Source organism: Glossina fuscipes, unplaced genomic scaffold (assembly GCF_014805625.2).
Source record: "Glossina fuscipes isolate IAEA_lab_2018 unplaced genomic scaffold, Yale_Gfus_2 112, whole genome shotgun sequence".
In the NCBI taxonomy this organism is placed as follows: domain Eukaryota; kingdom Metazoa; phylum Arthropoda; class Insecta; order Diptera; family Glossinidae; genus Glossina; species Glossina fuscipes.
The window spans coordinates 6,696,290-6,714,159 of record NW_023998455.1 but is presented as its reverse complement, the minus strand read 5'-3'; the positions used below and the strand labels follow the sequence as shown (position 1 = coordinate 6,714,159).

Below are 17,870 nucleotides of genomic sequence, written 5' to 3'. Positions count from 1 at the left end.
TACAGAACTCTATTCTAATCTATTTTGTATATTTTGTTTGAAACTATTAACATAAGTAATAAGTAAGTTTACATGTCCGCGTTGTCAAATAAAAATTAAGCCAATGATAAGTCTCCAGTGCGCCTTAACGTGGGAAGTTTATACCCGGCCACATCCACAAGATTACTAATCAAAAAAATATCTATCCCATGAGTTTACTACCAGCATTCCGAATCCTTATGAGTTAGCACATACGAAAGGAAGCATTGCACTTGCTCGCCTTAAAACAGGCAACTCGTGCTCGTAGTCATCTCGTAACAAAAACGAAAAGATGCATTTGGAAGTAGTGTAGTAGTGTAGTGTATCGCATTCGTTCGCCCTAAAGTAGGCAAAGGTTTACTCAGCTCGTAACCTTATTATTAGCATCGCCGGCAATAAAACGATAAATATTTTACTTATTATTATTATTATTATTATTATTCATTTAGCCAGAGAATAAATTCTAAGGCTAAAGTCTTAAAGCACTGGCATCTAAGGCTTTCAGTTTTCATTAAAAACTCTACCGCAGTTGAGATTTGAGCCCACGACCATTGAGTTGCTCTTGCCTACCCACTTGCCTGGCCACTCAAGCGGATTTTACTTATTAAAAGGGAACATCTCTTCTAACATGCTTGAATATTTTAACATACATCAAATGTTATTGAAGACTGAATGACATTCCTTGCAATATGTTCACTTACTCTACACTGCTTTTTCTTTTTCAATTACCTTCTATAGCCGTGTGAGAATTTTGTTATACTTCATTTATTTTCTTCAGATAACATTTACCATTTTCAGATGTCGGTAAGGCGAGTATGCCGACTTTTGATTCAATTCGGTGTAATTATCACAAATTAATCAAATATTGTGTTAAACGCCTCTATCTTGCGTAATTAAAGCTAACTGTATTCTGTTCTCTTGGGTAAACGCTTTTTGAAGTACGAATCGATATCTAATATTTTTCACTTTCAAAGTTTATTTATCACAATTTGCACTAAATAAAAAAAAAAAAAAAACATTTCAAAAGCACTTCTCGTGAACCCGCAACATCATATCGACTTAGCTTAATTTTAACTTCAATGCAAACGTTCGTTGGTAGGTTTTTTTAAATTCAGAAAATTCAACAAAAAAGCGTATCAGTGAAGCAGTCATAATGAAGAATGAAACACGGTGTAGATGATTGGAAGCGTTGCACAAATTTCCGCGACAATAACAATGAGTTTTTACAGGGCCCGATATTTTATTGTCGGTGAATTGGCCACACCCTTCTTCATAAACTTCCTGGACGGAATGCTCCTGATGCCACTGACCATTGTTAAAGACCTAAAACGTTAATAGCAAATTATTCCATATAGATTTAATAATACAAGAAATTCAAAACATACTTGCTTAGTATCTTTTTGTGGAGCGCAGCCCCGGGTAGCTGTCATTTGTTGCTGATTGTTTTGCAAATATAAAGTTGATATCGTTTTCAAACACATAGTGGAATAGGGACACTCTACAATGTATTCATCCGATTCATCAAACTTGGAGCATAATGGTGTAAAACTTGTCGCGTTTTTTGCGTACGAGTAAATTTTCTCTATTGTCACCGCACATTTAAAGCATTTGATTGCATTACCACGTCCTGGAAAATTTAAATAAATATATGCTATAATTACTTTGGAAGAAAAGTGCACGACAACTCGTTGTCCCAACCGGCTGACGGCTTCAAAATAGACAAAACAAATAAGAGCGAATAACGAAGACAAAGACTGATTTGAATCGTCTCTTTTGAGCGATATTCCGCGCGAGAACTGATCCGTCTTTCCTCGTTTCCTGTTTACCGAACATATATATATATATTTGTGTTTATTTATATTTGTTGAATGTCAATTAAAACTTGGTACACTTTGATATTAGACTTGTTTTTAAATGAGGAGAAGCAACTTTACCGCGCTCTAAATTCATTTTAATACTAGAAGAAGATATAACTGTTGCATTCAAATGTGCAATGTGCAACTATGGTATCCTCCAGTAAGGATGAGTTAACTGTCTCGGTAGGTCCTTTACAAAGTCAATCGGCAACTGTTGTTGTGAAACCACTGCACAAGGTTGCATGGACTTATGAAGTTTATACGGATGTATATATGCAATGCCGCAAAGAACTTCAGATAGAGGAACTTTTTATTATACCGATCAATTTAGAATGAATTTCTGGATCGATCTAAGCTTATCTGTCGCTCCGTCCGTCTTGTTTTCTTGTGCTCAACCCACAAGCCAAAGATTTTAAAGATATTTTGAAGAAATTTGTTACACGTCCATGTATTTTGGTCCAAGAGACGAACTCTATTGAAAGTGATTCGGACCGGAGCACTTTTTCGACCATTTCCCGTACAATGCCTTATTTTGAAAAGTGTAAATATGTAGGAATACCAGTATAGGGTACTTAATGACGAGCCGTGACCGTGGCTATGTTATTTTTATTGGTTTATCTTTACTTCAACGAAATCATCGAACGCATACATCGTCATTCTTCTGTAGAGAGTGTAAAAAAAATGTATTCTATATGTTTTCTTATTTACCTGCAAGCATACACAAGGTCAGTAATGTGAGCATAAGCGTTTTGAAACGGTTTTTGTGAATTCCGTCTAATTCAATTAAACATAGCATTGTGAGTTTAACGCAGAAAATACTAAATAACGAGATCACTATGTTCAATGTACTCGAACGAACTTAAACTGGATTCATTTTTTTTATTATAATATGTGTGCATATATTTAAACAGGTATTACCTTATTGTAACAAATGTTTACTAGTCTTTTCTTTTTATTTATTTTTTTGCTTATTGGATAGCGAGTGTGGTCGTTTTTTTTTTTTTAATTTTCTAAAAGATTTATATGATATTTTGCGTTTAATTAATTCTTAAACTTCCACGTAATGAGGTCAATGTCAAGTCATAAATGCAATGATTTTTTGGCACACTGTCGTCTGCTTTATGCACAAGTGACGACAAGTGGCAATATATGCTGCAGCATTCAAATTTCATCCCACTTCATTTCCCAGCAAGATTTGACATTTGACTTTTAAGCTATATAATCTTAATAAGCATTCACTCATTTATTTATTTATTTTTTCTTAAAGCATTTTAAAGACAATGAACACTTAATCGACGTAAAAGAAATGAAAAATATGAAAAATGACTAAAAATCCGAACAACAAAGAAAACGCTCCACTTGCAATTACAATTTACAATGAGCTACTAAATCGAAAAGAAAACTCGCAGAGAGCCTGTGAGACTCAACAGACAAAAGACTGGTAAAAGCAAGAGCTGAGTGCGTAACATTTTCTTCTTTCGTTTCTAATTTAAGCATACACGACATGTACATATGTATTTATAAGCACACACACACACACACACACACAGGTATATATACCTATCCGTTATAAAAAAAAACGAAAAATAATTAGCAAATTAAATCTTTGAGTCGAACGCTTTTAAACCATTATATAACTAAATCGTTACCATTTAAAAGTTGTTCTAGAGAGTCTCGATACGAATGCTTTATCACCAAATAATAAATTTCAAAACAAGAAAGACTGCTATGGTCATTAGATACCTTACTCCGCTTCGCTTAATTAGTAATACATGAAAAATTGTGCATTTATTCCCATGCAAGCCTGGTCTTCCTCTTGCTGCTCATATATTCTGCTGATCTTCCTCTTGCTTGCCTTCATATTGGAAGATACCCGAATGTCAACGCCGTTTTATTATTTTCCAGTTGCTTTCTCGCCATAAGAACTCCTATATATGCTTCGATCTAAAAAATAGATCTGTGTGATCCAAATTTCCTATGATTGACATATTTTCATCATAAAGTGGTAACGATTAGTTCTTTAGCATATAAAGCCTTATTTTTGATTATAGAATACCCGAAAAATTATGGAACTACGTGGTTCAAATTCGGTAAGACCCAATTTTTTTGGCCAAGTTATTATTATGAACGAATTTTCATCATGAATTTTACAAACTTAGGCGTTTCTTTAAGCCGTAAAAATATTTACCTTCCCTCGGAGCAGTTACATGACAAAAGTCTAAAAAATTGCCCCAATCCGATCCAAAATTTCCACACCAATTTAGAATGCCGAAACGCTAATGCTAAGCGATTTTTGCCCTGAAATTCTAGAAATGGCCTATACTATTCTTGTAACGACTCATCAAAATAAGGTGGAAAAGGTAAAAAAAAAACGTTCGTCCTTAGGCCAAAACACATGAATATACCAAATACCACCAAAATATCTTGAGAATTCTCACCTGCAGGGTGAGCACCAAAAACGTGGACAGACAAGCTTAAATCGATTCCAAAAATTGTTCGGATTCGTTCAGTATAATAAAAGATGGGTTTACTTCAATTCCTTCGAAGTATTACAATCGTCCGCACAAGCCACCACCAAGGTGTTGCTTTATATGTGCATATATATTTAGGTGAATACAAAATAAAACAAAAGCAGTTGAGACTTTTCAAAATATCGAAAAATTTTTTTGTTCGCTTATTTGGTTAGCGGTATTCGGCGTATATTAATTAAGGTTGTGCTGTTTTTTCGAAAACCGAAACACCACTATGAATTTATAAACACAACAATTTAGTTGCACCACGGTTTTTATCAATTTATACGCAACAATTTAGTTCCACAGGTGGTGCAGGGTACAAAAATGAGAGCAAATTATAAGAACATTTCTAAAAGTAAAATCCATTTAATTTATGATCGAGACACTGATTTTTCCTTATAAACGTCTTCGATGTTCGAGTTTCGTAGCAATGTTCTGTTCTCGAAGCACGTAGTGCTTCGTATAAGAAACTACAACAAAATGCCTAATGCAAAGAGAGTCAACTAAAGATTCAGTGCCCTTTCCGAATGTGTTGATACGAGTTTTTTTTCCAGTTGCAGACTGTATAGAAATAAAGCGTGCCAGTTATTAGGACGCGTCAAAAAACGGTTATCTTTTGATGGATATCTCAAGTCCATCTCGGTGTTGCAAATATATATATATATATATATATATATATATATATATATATATGTAAAGTGATTGTTAAACACTGTTGCTTGTAGTACATTCGTTTTTATATGAAGCTTACAGATGGTGGTATTATTGGATTAAGCATTTTTTAATTAATACCTGGAACTGTTTAGTAAATTTTCTTGAAAATACTTTACTTATTGACTTTCCAGTAAGACGATTTCAAACATTTCATCATTTAAAGATACTTGCAATAAATCGTGTAATTTTCTGCATCAAGAAATTTACGCCAAAATTAATTTGTACTTTTATGTAATTCTTAATAAACAAATTTGATAAACATTTCAATCGGTTTTTTAGTGAATGAAAATTTAAGTTAAGAAAAATTAATATGTGTCGTCTTCAACTCTTGACTGTGTTTTTATTGAAAATTGCCTCTTAAGATAGCGTGATTATAGAATTCGACGCCATATTGATGGTTCTTAATTTTCCACCTAAATCTGAGGCTGAATGATGTTTTATAATCAATAAGGACGTCAACTTGCATAAGAACAAAATTATTCATACGGTCACAGTTTTGCCTGAATTTGGTGCCAATTGAGAATAATAAAAAATTTGGTGCCGTCTGAGAATTTTATTGTTTGGTTGGGGTAGACTTTTGAGATAGAGTTGCCTTCATTTCTGTTAAAGTACAATTAATTCTGTATAAAGTGCAAACAGGTGTTAGGATTTTATTTTGATGCTGGATTGTATTTTGATCATAATTCATGCAAGTGCCCTGTTTGTGGTTTGTATTTTGGACATAATTCATGCAAAAGATCTGATTTCTAATATATAAGGGAGAATTTTATTTGAGGGAAACGGTTGCGAAGCGCATAAGATGGTTTTAATGTCTGGCACGACCAGGAATTTCTTCTATAACTGAGTATTCGCTAAATGGATGGCTTCTAGGGTCGCAGGCCCGTCGGCTGGAAATGCAGACCTGCATGGCTGATTTGAGAAATAAGTTTCGATGTTAATATTTGGGAGCGCATTTAGAAGTAGAGATCGACAAATCAGAAAATTTCAAATTAAAAAATATAAATTTAAGTGGATTCAAGAGTAATATGCAAACGGATAAGACCGAAGCAATTGTTATGAGTAAAAATTCATATAAATAATTTGGACAAGTATCCATCTCCTACGAATTGTAAATAAAAACGGACGTAGAAAATCACAATTTACTACAGACGAAACTATTGCCTGTTTTCTGAACTCTTCCTGATGAAAAGTTCCAATAAGCGCTCCGGGCAATGAATAAACGAAAAGAACGCCTACAACAAAGCGGGCTGTCTGTTCGGTATCTGAATAAATCTTACCGTTACAAGGTTTTCACTTTCATATCAATTGAAACGATTGTCCATTACGACATTGCCAATCATGTGTAATTGTCTTTAAGCCACTGGATCTAAATTACATTCCATTACATATATATATGATATTTATATGCTTTAGTTTGAATCATATTTCAATACTTGATCTTTACGTTTGATTTTAACAACACTTAAAATTTCTAATGGGATTTATTTCAAAACTTTTAACCGGGTAGCATTTTATAGCAGATAATAAACTTTATTCTTCACAGGCTAGGTAACCATAAAAATTTTAACTATGACACTTTTTACCCGATAATGCTATCTTTACTTTAATTTAGAAAACAAGGTATGGGCAACGCAGTGATCGAGTTCGCTAACATAGTCCATAAGTTCTTCCATACAATTCTCCAACGTCTTGCTTCGGCTGTTAACGCGATCATTACACTCCTGATATTTGTTGTATAACGCGCTAATATGTGCCTTGTTGTTGCATTGTTCCTTAAATGTATTAAATAAATTAATGTGCGTAATAACACGAACGAAGTTTATTGCAAAGTACCCTCAAAGTGACTTTTGGATCAACTAACTCCTCGTCATCTGCTTTAACAACAGGCAGTGCTAAAAAATCTTTCAAAAAGCTTCTGAGGGGCATTTCCTATAACGGAAGGAAATTTAAAATAAGAAAAGTTTCATTTACTCATTCGTCTATTTTTTAATAAATATCTACCAATATTTAATTTTCTAGATTCCTTTTATTCACGAAACCTGTGATGCAACCGCAAAAATTTTTAGTTCCAACAAACAGTGTTGCCAAACTTTCTTTATGTAAAAAGATACGGATAAATAATTGACAGCCGTTACTGTGTTGAAATGCCCAATCATACCTGAACCCTACCAAAATTAGGGGCGTCGGAAATAATTGTGCTACTTCAACTTATGTGAGGTGGAAAAGATTAGGAAACTTCAGATAATTTAAATGTCTGGTTTTCTTTCCGATCCTCTTCATTTTCTGTCTGCTAATCCCTATTCTATATTTTAAGTGAAAATTATAAATAAATAATTGTTTAATTTGCTATGTTCTATTTTATCTAAAAATATATATTTGTAAATGCAATTTAGGTCTAAAAATCATGTGCCTGTAAAAACGTAAAAACTTCTATTCTCAACTAACTGATATTATTTAAAACGAAATGATCAATGTATAGATGGAAAAGTCTGCTTCAGCATATAACTCAGTTCAGGAAATAATTAAATTAAAAAAACATTAAACTATGCATAGCTCAATAAAAACTGTATTAAAAAACACAACAAACAAAAATATGGTTTGCAATTAATTCATTTAATTTTTTTCTTTCCTCATTGCCAGCATTCAAATTCTTTGCGCCTAGTAATTTTTCAGAAACTACTATAGCATTCGCTTTACACTACATTGATTGGCGGCACAGATTTGAATGTATAGGTTATTTATGGGATTCGAAGAATAACTACGTCTACTTTTGAAAAAGCCGCTAATAATTATTTCGTCAATTATTTAATAACTATATGAATAAAAAGTTTATATTTGAAAAAGGAATCTATATATAGATTTTTTAAAAAAATTTTTGTATGTTTAAAAGCAGGCCTTTTGTGACCGTTTCGTCCCTTTTATTATAATTTATATACTACATGCTAAATGCTAAACGTTATCAGAAATATTTACATATTGTGTGGTGAATATAGATTAAAGAATCCGTTTGTCCCTAAAAGTCAGAGAAATTATTTGAATTGGCAATCCTGCATAAAAGATTCTATAATATTTTTTTCCTGCCTTGGTGTCATAAAATAATTTGGCATAAAAGTGAGGGGAGTATTACAATTATTTTAATAGAATTTTTAGAAAACCCAAAATGCAGAGAAAACAACCGCAATTAATATGAATTTATAATGGAACGTCAGAAAGGAGCATTGAAGAAAATTGCAATTTAATTTTTAACCACCGATAGTTAAAAGTAAGCAAAGCCAGATTTGGGGAGCAGCGCAGCCAGCGCTCTACCTCTGCCTTATTGCCAACTGACTAGAGCAGCGCGCGAGACTGTCTCTGGCACCATAGCAGAGAATTGTATGAACAAGGGGACTCCCGAAAGCATTATTCCTGGAAAACAAGCAAAAGGGAGTTGAAACGTTCCTTAAAGCGGGGTGAGCTATTTATGCCAGATCTCATGGACAGCCATTACCGCATGCCGCCTATAAATCCGGCTAATGGAGGTGTCGCTCCCAGTGATCACACGGGAAGTGGGACCCAACAGAAACAACCACGCAACTTTAAATTGATATCAGATCCAGCACTAATTAAGGGAGCTACTAAATTATATAGGTTTGATGGCATTGTAATAAATGATCCGACCTATCCGCCTGTGATGCCACGAGACCCTCGAAATCCGGTAATTCGGATTCGAGCCCGGCCTTTAGAACCAATGGTTCTTACAGTTCCGCGGTAAAGTGGTTTTTTGGTAAAATTTTCACAAATGAAATAAATGCTTACCTTATAGTTTGAGAATTGATCAAAATTATGTGGGGACGCCACCAGCCATAGAAATAACCATAACGAATTTGAATGATAACATTGATAAGCAGTTTTTAGCGAGAATGTTGGAAAAGTGCGGGAGCTATGATGACCTTGCAATTTATCACCATCCTTCCACTAACAAACATTTGGGAGTAGCACGAATTGTATTTGAGAACGTGAAGGCTGCTCGTTTGTGTATTGAAAAATATAATCAAAAATCGGTTATGGGGAAGGTAGGAATGTTTCGTGCTTTTATAAAATATTTGTAATACGGTTGCCATTTAATATTACTGCTCTGTTTTAGATATTAAGTGTATTTCAGGATTCATTTGGAAGCATTTGCAAACAAACAGTAGAAAATTTAACATCCGGAAAGTTGAGAGCACCAATTGCATCTTCGGCAACAATTTCAACGTCCGGAGATAGCTATGTTCTTCCTTCACATAGCGCTAGCATTACGAGCAAGCAAAATATTACGTCAGAGTATCATCATGATTATGTGTCACAGGATAGCTTTAGTTCTGCTGTACCTTCTCATTATTCCTACCGCTCAGAACGTGATTATGATCGTTATTCCCATCGAGATCATCGCTTTCAAGACAGTGAACGATCATATCGTGCCGTTGAAAAACGTGATGACAGAGAGCGCAGTCGAGAAAGATGTGCGTCAACTTTACGTCTCGAAAAAGATCGCTCTAAGCACCATCATTATCATCGTAAGCGTGATCGATCCAGAGAACATAGCAGAGAACGTAGTAATAGTGGGAGACGCGAGAGAGTTCATGAATATGACCGTTCACGCGATAGGCGAGATCGCGAACGTGATTATCGTGAAAGAGAGAGAGAACGATCAAATGATCGGGAACGTTTTTCGAAAAATCGTGGAAGCGATAAGTATAGTACTTCACGTTACTCACGTGAGTATGGTGTGCCGACCACGAATAGCTCTGCAGCGTCATCCTCTAAAAACGCTGCATATTATTCCACCCAGACGGGTGCAACATCGATAATATCCCACATAGGAGGTTCTTCAATGTCTAATTCCTACGGTTACCATTCGTATGCGTATTCAGGTGATAGTCACACGTCTTCGCATATGTGGCCAAGCGCACCCAGCTGGTCGGATACGCAGCCGCCATTGCCGCCACCTCCCCCTGACGGTACCCCAAATTGGGATGAACCGGAGCCGCCGTTGCCGGAAAGCTATCCTAAGGTTGATGAGGTGCAATTTAATCCTAACGAGATAAAGCATAGCAACGATTCGAGTTCTTTGCATAAGAAGTCTTCGAAATCGATAGATAAAATCGAGTCAAATACTGATTTGGGCAATGTAGATCTTGATACTCGCATAGCTCTAATGTTTAAAGGCAAGTCATTTGGTAACGCTCCGCCGTTTTTGCAAATGGATAGTAGTGATTCCGATACAGAGAAGGCGAGTCGAAAGATTCTTGAAGAAGAGGATGGAGAAGTAAATTCGGATTCTTCAGTTTGCAAAATATTTCAAAAAAATAAAAGTGATGAGAAGTGTGCAAAGGAGCGGCTAGTCACCGGTCATCAAGGCACTAGCGATATATCATCAAGCGATGATGAAATTTTGCTCAAGAAAGAATCCTATAGTCCAATATTACCCGGTCATTTGCGAAAAGATGAAGATCGGATGTCGCTTTCAAGTCTCTCCTCACACGATGGTAATCAAGCAGAGCCCGAAAAAGAGCATTTAAAGGCGACAAATTCAGAATTACCAGAAATGACTGCAACGTACGTTTATCCTCCGCATGCCATTGCCAATCCTTACTATTATCCCGGCGCATATACAATGTATTCGGGTCAGGATTTGTCTGGTGCTGCCCAATACTTTCCAAATCCAGCATACATGCAATCATCCTACCTTCCGGGAATCGGAGGTGCTTTACCTGGATTTGGAACTACTACCGCGTGCCATGATCCGTACGCCGATGCTTATAAATTTTATCGTTCCGATGGATATAAAAATTACTTCAGCGAAGCGACGGATATTTCACATCAAGATCCTTATAAACGATATATAGAAGAGGTTGTCAAACGCGTAAGCGACGAGCTAAAACAAATACTGAAACGCGACTTTAATAAAAAGATGATTGAAAACACAGCCTACAAAAGTTTTGAAGCCTGGTGGGATGAACAACTACAAAAAAGTCGTCATAAAGCGAAAAGAGAAAATGATAAAACTTCAGAGAAAAGCACTATAATGCCTGTCGTTTTAAGTACAACTGCCGCTCCCATGACCACCATGACGACACGAATTGATAAACCGCCTGATATAAATCAATTAATCAATAGCCATCGAGATATGTCCGACTTTAATTCTCCCTTTCCAGCGCTGGGATTACGAGCATCCATTCCTAAATTACCGTCCTTTCGTCGTATTCGTAAGCAACCTAGTCCTAAATCAGAAAAGGCAGAGACTGAGAAACGACTTAGTGATCAGGAAGAAATGGTGCAAGCTTCTGATTCGGAAAAGGAAGATTCGAATTTAAGTTCTATTGCATTATCTCAAATTGATAGAAGTTCAGCGAAGGAATCCAAAGATCATTTAAATAATGTGAAAGCCAAGCCGTTATCATCGCGCACTAAACGAAAGGGTAGCTCATCAAGTTTCTTTTCATCCTCATCTTCAAGCGAAAATGACGATGATGATGACGAAGAAGATTTAGATGGAAGCTCCGATGATGGCGATCGCAGTGCCAGTGCAGATGAACTAAGTTCTGTGTCCGATGAAGGTGGAAAACAGAAACGGCACAAAGAAAGAGGCCGTCATAAGCAACGTCAACAAGTCTTCGCGCGAGATCTTTACTCAGACAGCGAGGATGAAAAAATGGGCGCTTCAAAAGTTAACAGAGAAGTTGCAGTCAATAAGGAAAATATATATTCTGATTCGGACGACGAAAGGGCCAGAATGGGGTCCATAAATTCAAAAAAAGAAAAAGATGACCCAAAAATGAAAATTTTGTCTTCAATTGTTTCTGATCTGGAAGATATTAGTAAGGATGGTAGTCTCAGCTTGGGAGAAGACGATCAAAATGAATCAAATCATAAAACTGCCGATACGTCGAGAAACGAAATATTATCGACGAAATCCGTCGAAATAAAAGCTGAAGTGCCGCCTGCTGGGGACGGTTCGATCGGATTCGTTAACGAAAAACAACTCGATGATAAAAGCGTGCAATCCAAAAAATCCATATTTGAGTATGATCGAATATATAGCGACTCCGAAGAAGAACGTGAATATCAGGAGAGACGTAGGCGTAATACGGAATATATGGCCCAAATTGAACGTGAGTTTATGGAGGAACAACAACGAAAAATGCGCGAAGCTCAAGAGCAGAAATCTGTGCCTGCGACTGATGTCTTGACCAATTCTCCAGCTAATACGAAATCTTCCGTTACGATTATCCGTAGCTTTTCGAGCATTAGTGCGCCACAAACACCCGAATTTACAAAAGCGCTACCAGCGCCGGCTGTGTCTTTGAGTGCGGACATAAGCAGCAGCGTTAAGAAGGAAAAATTAACCGGGAAGGGCAAAAGGGAAAAGAATGCGACCGCTATTAAAAATGAATTCCCCAAGAACAAAAAAGATGTCAAAACTACACCTTCACCACATAACAGAATTCCTCATCAAGACAATGAAGTAAATGCAGCTGATGTGCCCTTAACTCTCCGTGAATCTAAAACAAACGTGACGGCGTCGAATGCCGACGTTAACAATCAAGAATTAGGTTTAAATGTACAGAGCGGAGCTCAAATAAAATCAAATACAAAATCTGAACTACACGATATAAACAATAAAGCAATTTTGTATGATAACTTTGATACCACGGTTAAGTCATCACTAAGTCTGCCGTTAAATAACTCTTCACAGGCTGAGCAGAAAACTGAGAATGCAAAAATGTCGCCCACATCTTCGGATGGTGATTCCAGTCAGGCGAGTCAAGCTAGTCAGGTGGCGCTTGAACATTGTTATTCTTTACCTCCACAAGCAGACATATCTAAGCAACCAATAATAAATTCGATTTTGCCCAATGGAGAAACTGCTCGCAAAAAGCAACAGTATTTAGCTCACGATCATGGTGGATATGCGACTCCGCCTGCGACCAAAGCATCAGCATCAGCATCAGAGGAAAATATTATACAAACTCAAGCACCCGTGCAGCAAACAATCACAACGACTGCAAGTAAGCCAGGCCCTGGAAGGCCGCGAAAAGATTCAGCAAGAGCGAAAAAGAAAAGCGATAGCAATCAAAAAATAATTGAAAAGCGATCCTATGCAAAAGATAAGATAACGAAAGCTGCCTTCGAATCTTATGCGAAAGCATTGGCTAACTTCATACCTCGTGATATGTTCAAATCTCGTGACGCAACCGACGAAATGATGGTACTCTACGAATTTCTTACAAAAGGCGTTGACGCCGAGGACATACAATACATACGTAGAAGTTATGAAATTCATTTGCAAGAAGATACATATAGGTACGTACCTTGGACAGTTTCCATGCACCATGCACCACCAATGGCAATTCGGTTTGCCAATTCGTTCTCAAACGCACTAAAAGTTTTCCGTCGAGTTTTCTTCCTTGTTTCCGATTTTATTTGACATTTCCGTCATAAATTAAGATATAAATGCTTAGGTAAATCGACAAAATAATTGTCGGAATCTCTCACAAATTTGTTGCAAGGTCTTGAAATGAAAATGGACTTTTTTTGTAAATTAAAGTATGTAAACTGCATGTACTGTGTGCGAAATTCAACGATGCAAATTGTCATACACTACTGTCTCCTAGCAATCAGCAAATTAACGTTAAAATAGATGGATTTAAAATGGATGGATTTGTTCAAAAGCCCCTTCTTCTTTCCATATTTGTTTTATGCATATTACGTGTGTATGCAATTCTTAAAAATTTCATTTAGAATTCATTTTAATAACAAAAGCACAAACCTAAATCAGGTACATATAGTGAATATAAGTACTCGTACTCTCGTTTAATTCTCTCTCTCTCTCCTTAATTAACGTTCTATTTTTTAGTTTCTGGTTAAACAATACCCATTGGGTAGATCACTGTGTAACCGACAGAACTTTTGTACCGCCACCGAACAAAAAGCGTAAAAAAGATGATGATCTTAAGCGGCATAAAACTGGATGCGCTCGTACCGAGGGTTACTACAAACTAGATGTACGCGAAAAAGCTAAGCATAAGTATCATCATGCAAAGGCTACTGTGGAGAACGCCATGAATGTCGATCGCGGTGATGATCAGATCTTCAGCTTGCTTAACAAGCAAGTGTCGAAAATGCAGGGCATTTCAAGAGAGGCTCGTTCTAATCAAAGGCGACTTCTTACCGCTTTCGGCTCGATTGGAGAATCGGAATTACTTAAATTCAATCAGCTTAAATTTCGCAAGAAGCAGTTAAAGTTTGCTAAATCAGCTATTCACGATTGGGGCTTGTTTGCAATGGAACCGATCGCCGCCGATGAAATGGTTATCGAATATGTTGGTCAGATGATACGTCCTATTGTGGCCGATTTGCGCGAAAACAAATATGAAGCGATTGGAATCGGAAGCTCATATTTGTTTCGCATTGATATGGAGACAATTATTGACGCGACCAAATGTGGCAATTTGGCTCGCTTCATAAATCACAGTTGTAACGTATGTCTTGAGCAATTCAAAGATGATGAACTCATTTCAGTTTCATTATTTTGTTTTTATAATTACAGCCAAATTGTTATGCTAAGGTGATCACGATTGAGTCGGAGAAGAAGATTGTTATCTATTCGAAGCAACCAATTGGAGTAAATGAAGAAATTACCTACGATTACAAGTTCCCTTTAGAGGATCAGAAGATTCCGTGTTTATGCGGTGCTCAGGGTTGTCGAGGAACTCTGAACTAAAACTAACTGCTGCTTTTATTATTACGTTTTACCTCTCTCATATATCTTGTGATTTTATTTTTTATTCTTTTTCTGTTCAATTACAACCTATTAACCTAACCTCAACTTGGATTTTCTGGCTAGGTTTCAAAAAAAAATTTTTTTTTTTCTCCAAATACTAATCTAATATTTTATAATAATGAGAAGAATATGTTTAGTTTGGATTGAGATTATTAGAAAAACTTAGCCCTAAACGCAAGCAATTATTATAAAGCGTGTACTGTAAATATTAACAACTGAGCTTGAAATTTTTTAATTAGCTTAAGAATAAACTTATAAAGTGAAAACATAAATTAATGTTATTTTAGCGTGAGAAACGAGTGCTGTAATATGTTCGATATTTTCTTTATTATTATCTGTGCCCAGTTATAAATAACCGAACTACCAACTTACTTTGGGTTAGATTACAACATTTTTGTAAATAGCAGCAATTTACATTTATAACACTGATGCATTAATTCATAGATTTACTTTATAAATAAAAATATGATAATAATAATCTAAAAAGTGTATTGCAGAATCCTATTGTTGAAATAAACTTTTCAATCAATCAGATGCACACACCTGTACATAATTAAACAAATTACAATTTTTCACAATGGAAAATTAATTTAATTTCATTTACATCTCTTCCGATGGAGTAACTGCCGGCTTGCTTTTCCATCTAATTCTACCCGACATAAATGAAAGGTTATGGGCCGAAGAAGAACGTAATTATGGCTAGGTAAAGCGTCAGACAATTTAGTAAGAAAGTTTCGACAGCCAGACAGTCTCCATAGAGGTTTTTGAATTTGGTAACTTGAGAGGGTAACTAAATGAGTGACTACTTGTTTGAATGTAAATATTGGAAATATTATTCTCATATATCATCTGAGAATATTTTACATATCATATTTTACAGGTCGTCATCTTGCTGATATACTAGCCTAAAATAAACAAACTTTGTAGCAAAGAAATGAAATCATTTTTGAATAAATTTGATTTCAATAAATTTTGCATTTTCATTGCATTTTCAAATCTCAAGTGCAGTAGAGTTTTTTTTTTTGGTGAGAGCGCTTTAAGAGAAAAGAATTTATTCTCTGACTAAATCTATATTAATAATAATTTTACAAGTTGGCTTAAAATTAAACCATCATAATTTTTAAACAAAGTCCTCGCTAAATTCCCTGTTGAAAGGCAAAGCACAGAGTCGCTTATAATAAAGAAATGGTTAAAAGCCCAACTTAACAACTTAAATGGTAATTCCATTCAACTCTGTTAAATGTCCAAACTGAACAGACTAAACACATTCAACTCTGTTAAATAACAAACAAAACACATTCAACTCTGTTAAGATTCAAAGCCGTCGGCAAAAACACATTCAAGTCCGTTAATAGCAGTATTAGTATCTAATGTTTCTTTACTTTTTATTAATAAATGTATGTTTTTCAGATGAAATCTCTTAATTTCTTTCATTTTACAAGTTAGCTTAGTTAGTTAGTTTTAGCTGAAAGGATGACAATTTTAATACAACTGTTTTGTTCTTTTTTTGTAACGTATACGCTTATTCTCAGATGTTTGGAATTTTTCAGATCTGATAAAGTGATATGTATTGATGCGTAGGCACGAGTTCCCTGTTAAAAGCTTAAGCGTAAGGACAATTCAATGTACGTGAACATGAATAAATGAAATGAATAAATATATGAATGGATAGGGTAATTAGGTTTAACCTGGCATTTACTAATATTTGTCAGAGCTCGGATATTATATTTCTACTAGATTTATTTTTATAGAAAATAATCGGGCCCAAATTTATGCCGATGCTTTTTTGTTTTGTTTGTTTACTAGACCATGGAAATATGACTGAGTCTATAGACTATTTTTGTATTGTTTGTTAGCGGTTTATTCAGATACCCCACAAAGTATATATGTATTCTTGATCAGCATCAAATTCTGAATTGATTAGAGCATGTCCGCCTGTGTGTCTTTCCTTTTATCTACCTTCGCTCTTTCGAAAAAGGAAAACATTTGATAAGCGCGTATATAAGAGACTCGTATTTTGTGTTAGCGGCAGGATTTTGTATTAGGTCTAATATAGTTGTGATTACATTTTACCGTAATGCTGCTAGTGTGTTGGCATTTATTTACGTCACTAGAGATTCGTTTTGTTGCGAACCTATTTTCTTAGTCTGTTAATCTTGTATCCTGTACGGAAAGAATCCATAGGTGGTGTATGGACACGTTGTGCATAACCGATGTCGTATATAGTTCCGGCAAAGCCTGTAAGAAATACGTAGTTCAATTGTGCCGCGATTTTTGTGTATCGTGCGTATTCTGTGTGCTTTTGGTGAATGAATCATTTTTCTAAACTTAATTTTCGATACACACAGCAGTTAACGAAAAAGGGATTTAATAACAATAAATGATGCATCATATAATGTACATGGGACAAAAAAACGTGGAAAAGAACATATAATAAATTCGTGAATCATAATATGTATATATATCAATAATCGATTCAAAATATTTAAAAATTATATTAACAATTATTTCAGTTTCAAAATATTTAACAGGGACAGTAACAGAAGGACTTAAGATAAACACGTCTTGCAGTAAATCAGTCGACTCGGAATGGTTTTCTGAATTGATCCAGTCAGTCCTCCTAAGTTCTGCTCATGCACGATGCATTATTCAAACTGTGGGTCAATATCTTGACGAAGTTTTCTTACATCAAAGTGCTTTGGCCCAAGGACAAACCGTGTTGAAAATGAATTGGATCGGACTACTTTTTCGACCGCTTCCACTATAATGCTTTATTTTGGGAAGCCTTCGACACAACACGACGACAAATAATAATTCGGCATTCCAAGTGGATGTGAAAAATTTGGACCGCATGTAGCAATTTTTGAACCCCTTTTCAATATCTCATAAAGAAAACTGGCCTATAATAGTTACTTGACATAGATACTACCTTAACTGAATTTGGATCAATTACGTCCATTTTTT

At 35.5% G+C, this 17,870-nt stretch overlaps 3 protein-coding genes across 3 annotated transcripts; 1 reads left to right on the top strand and 2 right to left on the bottom strand.

The window, feature by feature from the left end:
* Positions 1-772: 772 nt before the first annotated feature.
* LOC119639660 lies at positions 773-3,338 on the bottom strand. The gene is made up of 4 exons (XM_038037224.1): positions 2,793-3,338; positions 2,583-2,738; positions 1,404-1,645; positions 773-1,341 (listed from the first exon to the last, which is right to left on the bottom strand). The coding sequence occupies exons 2-4, from the start codon at positions 2,668-2,670 to the stop codon at positions 1,078-1,080; spliced, it is 594 nt and encodes a 197-aa protein (XP_037893152.1). The 5' UTR covers positions 2,671-2,738; positions 2,793-3,338; the 3' UTR covers positions 773-1,077.
* Positions 3,339-6,422: 3,084 nt separating this feature from the next.
* Positions 6,423-7,201, bottom strand: LOC119639661 (cytochrome b-c1 complex subunit 6, mitochondrial). The gene is made up of 3 exons (XM_038037225.1): positions 7,103-7,201; positions 6,935-7,030; positions 6,423-6,873 (listed from the first exon to the last, which is right to left on the bottom strand). Exons 2-3 carry the CDS (start codon positions 7,025-7,027, stop codon positions 6,700-6,702), a joined length of 267 nt encoding a protein of 88 aa, XP_037893153.1. The 5' UTR covers positions 7,028-7,030; positions 7,103-7,201; the 3' UTR covers positions 6,423-6,699.
* A 999-nt stretch (positions 7,202-8,200) lies between these two features.
* LOC119639657 (histone-lysine N-methyltransferase SETD1) lies at positions 8,201-15,362 on the top strand. The gene is made up of 5 exons (XM_038037216.1): positions 8,201-8,848; positions 8,904-9,153; positions 9,225-13,426; positions 13,980-14,604; positions 14,673-15,362. Exons 1-5 carry the CDS (start codon positions 8,562-8,564, stop codon positions 14,844-14,846), a joined length of 5,538 nt encoding a protein of 1,845 aa, XP_037893144.1. The 5' UTR covers positions 8,201-8,561; the 3' UTR covers positions 14,847-15,362.
* Positions 15,363-17,870: the final 2,508 nt, after the last annotated feature.

Excerpts from the sequence above, each read along its gene's own strand:
- LOC119639657 (XM_038037216.1), top strand. The coding sequence starts at position 8,562 with ATGCCAGATCTCATGGACAGCCATTACCGCATGCCGCCTATAAATCCG. Across the intron at positions 8,849-8,903 it reads ATGGTTCTTACAGTTCCGCG|TTTGAGAATTGATCAAAATT; the intron begins GTAAAGTGGTTT and ends CTTACCTTATAG. Across the intron at positions 13,427-13,979 it reads TTGCAAGAAGATACATATAG|TTTCTGGTTAAACAATACCC; the intron begins GTACGTACCTTG and ends TCTATTTTTTAG.
- LOC119639660 (XM_038037224.1), bottom strand. The coding sequence starts at position 2,670 with ATGCTATGTTTAATTGAATTAGACGGAATTCACAAAAACCGTTTCAAA. Across the intron at positions 1,646-2,582 it reads GACCTTGTGTATGCTTGCAG|GACGTGGTAATGCAATCAAA; the intron begins GTAAATAAGAAA and ends TAAATTTTCCAG. Across the intron at positions 1,342-1,403 it reads CACAAAAAGATACTAAGCAA|GTCTTTAACAATGGTCAGTG; the intron begins GTATGTTTTGAA and ends TTAACGTTTTAG.
- LOC119639661 (XM_038037225.1), bottom strand. The coding sequence starts at position 7,027 with ATGCCCCTCAGAAGCTTTTTGAAAGATTTTTTAGCACTGCCTGTTGTT. Across the intron at positions 6,874-6,934 it reads ATCCAAAAGTCACTTTGAGG|GAACAATGCAACAACAAGGC; the intron begins GTACTTTGCAAT and ends AATACATTTAAG.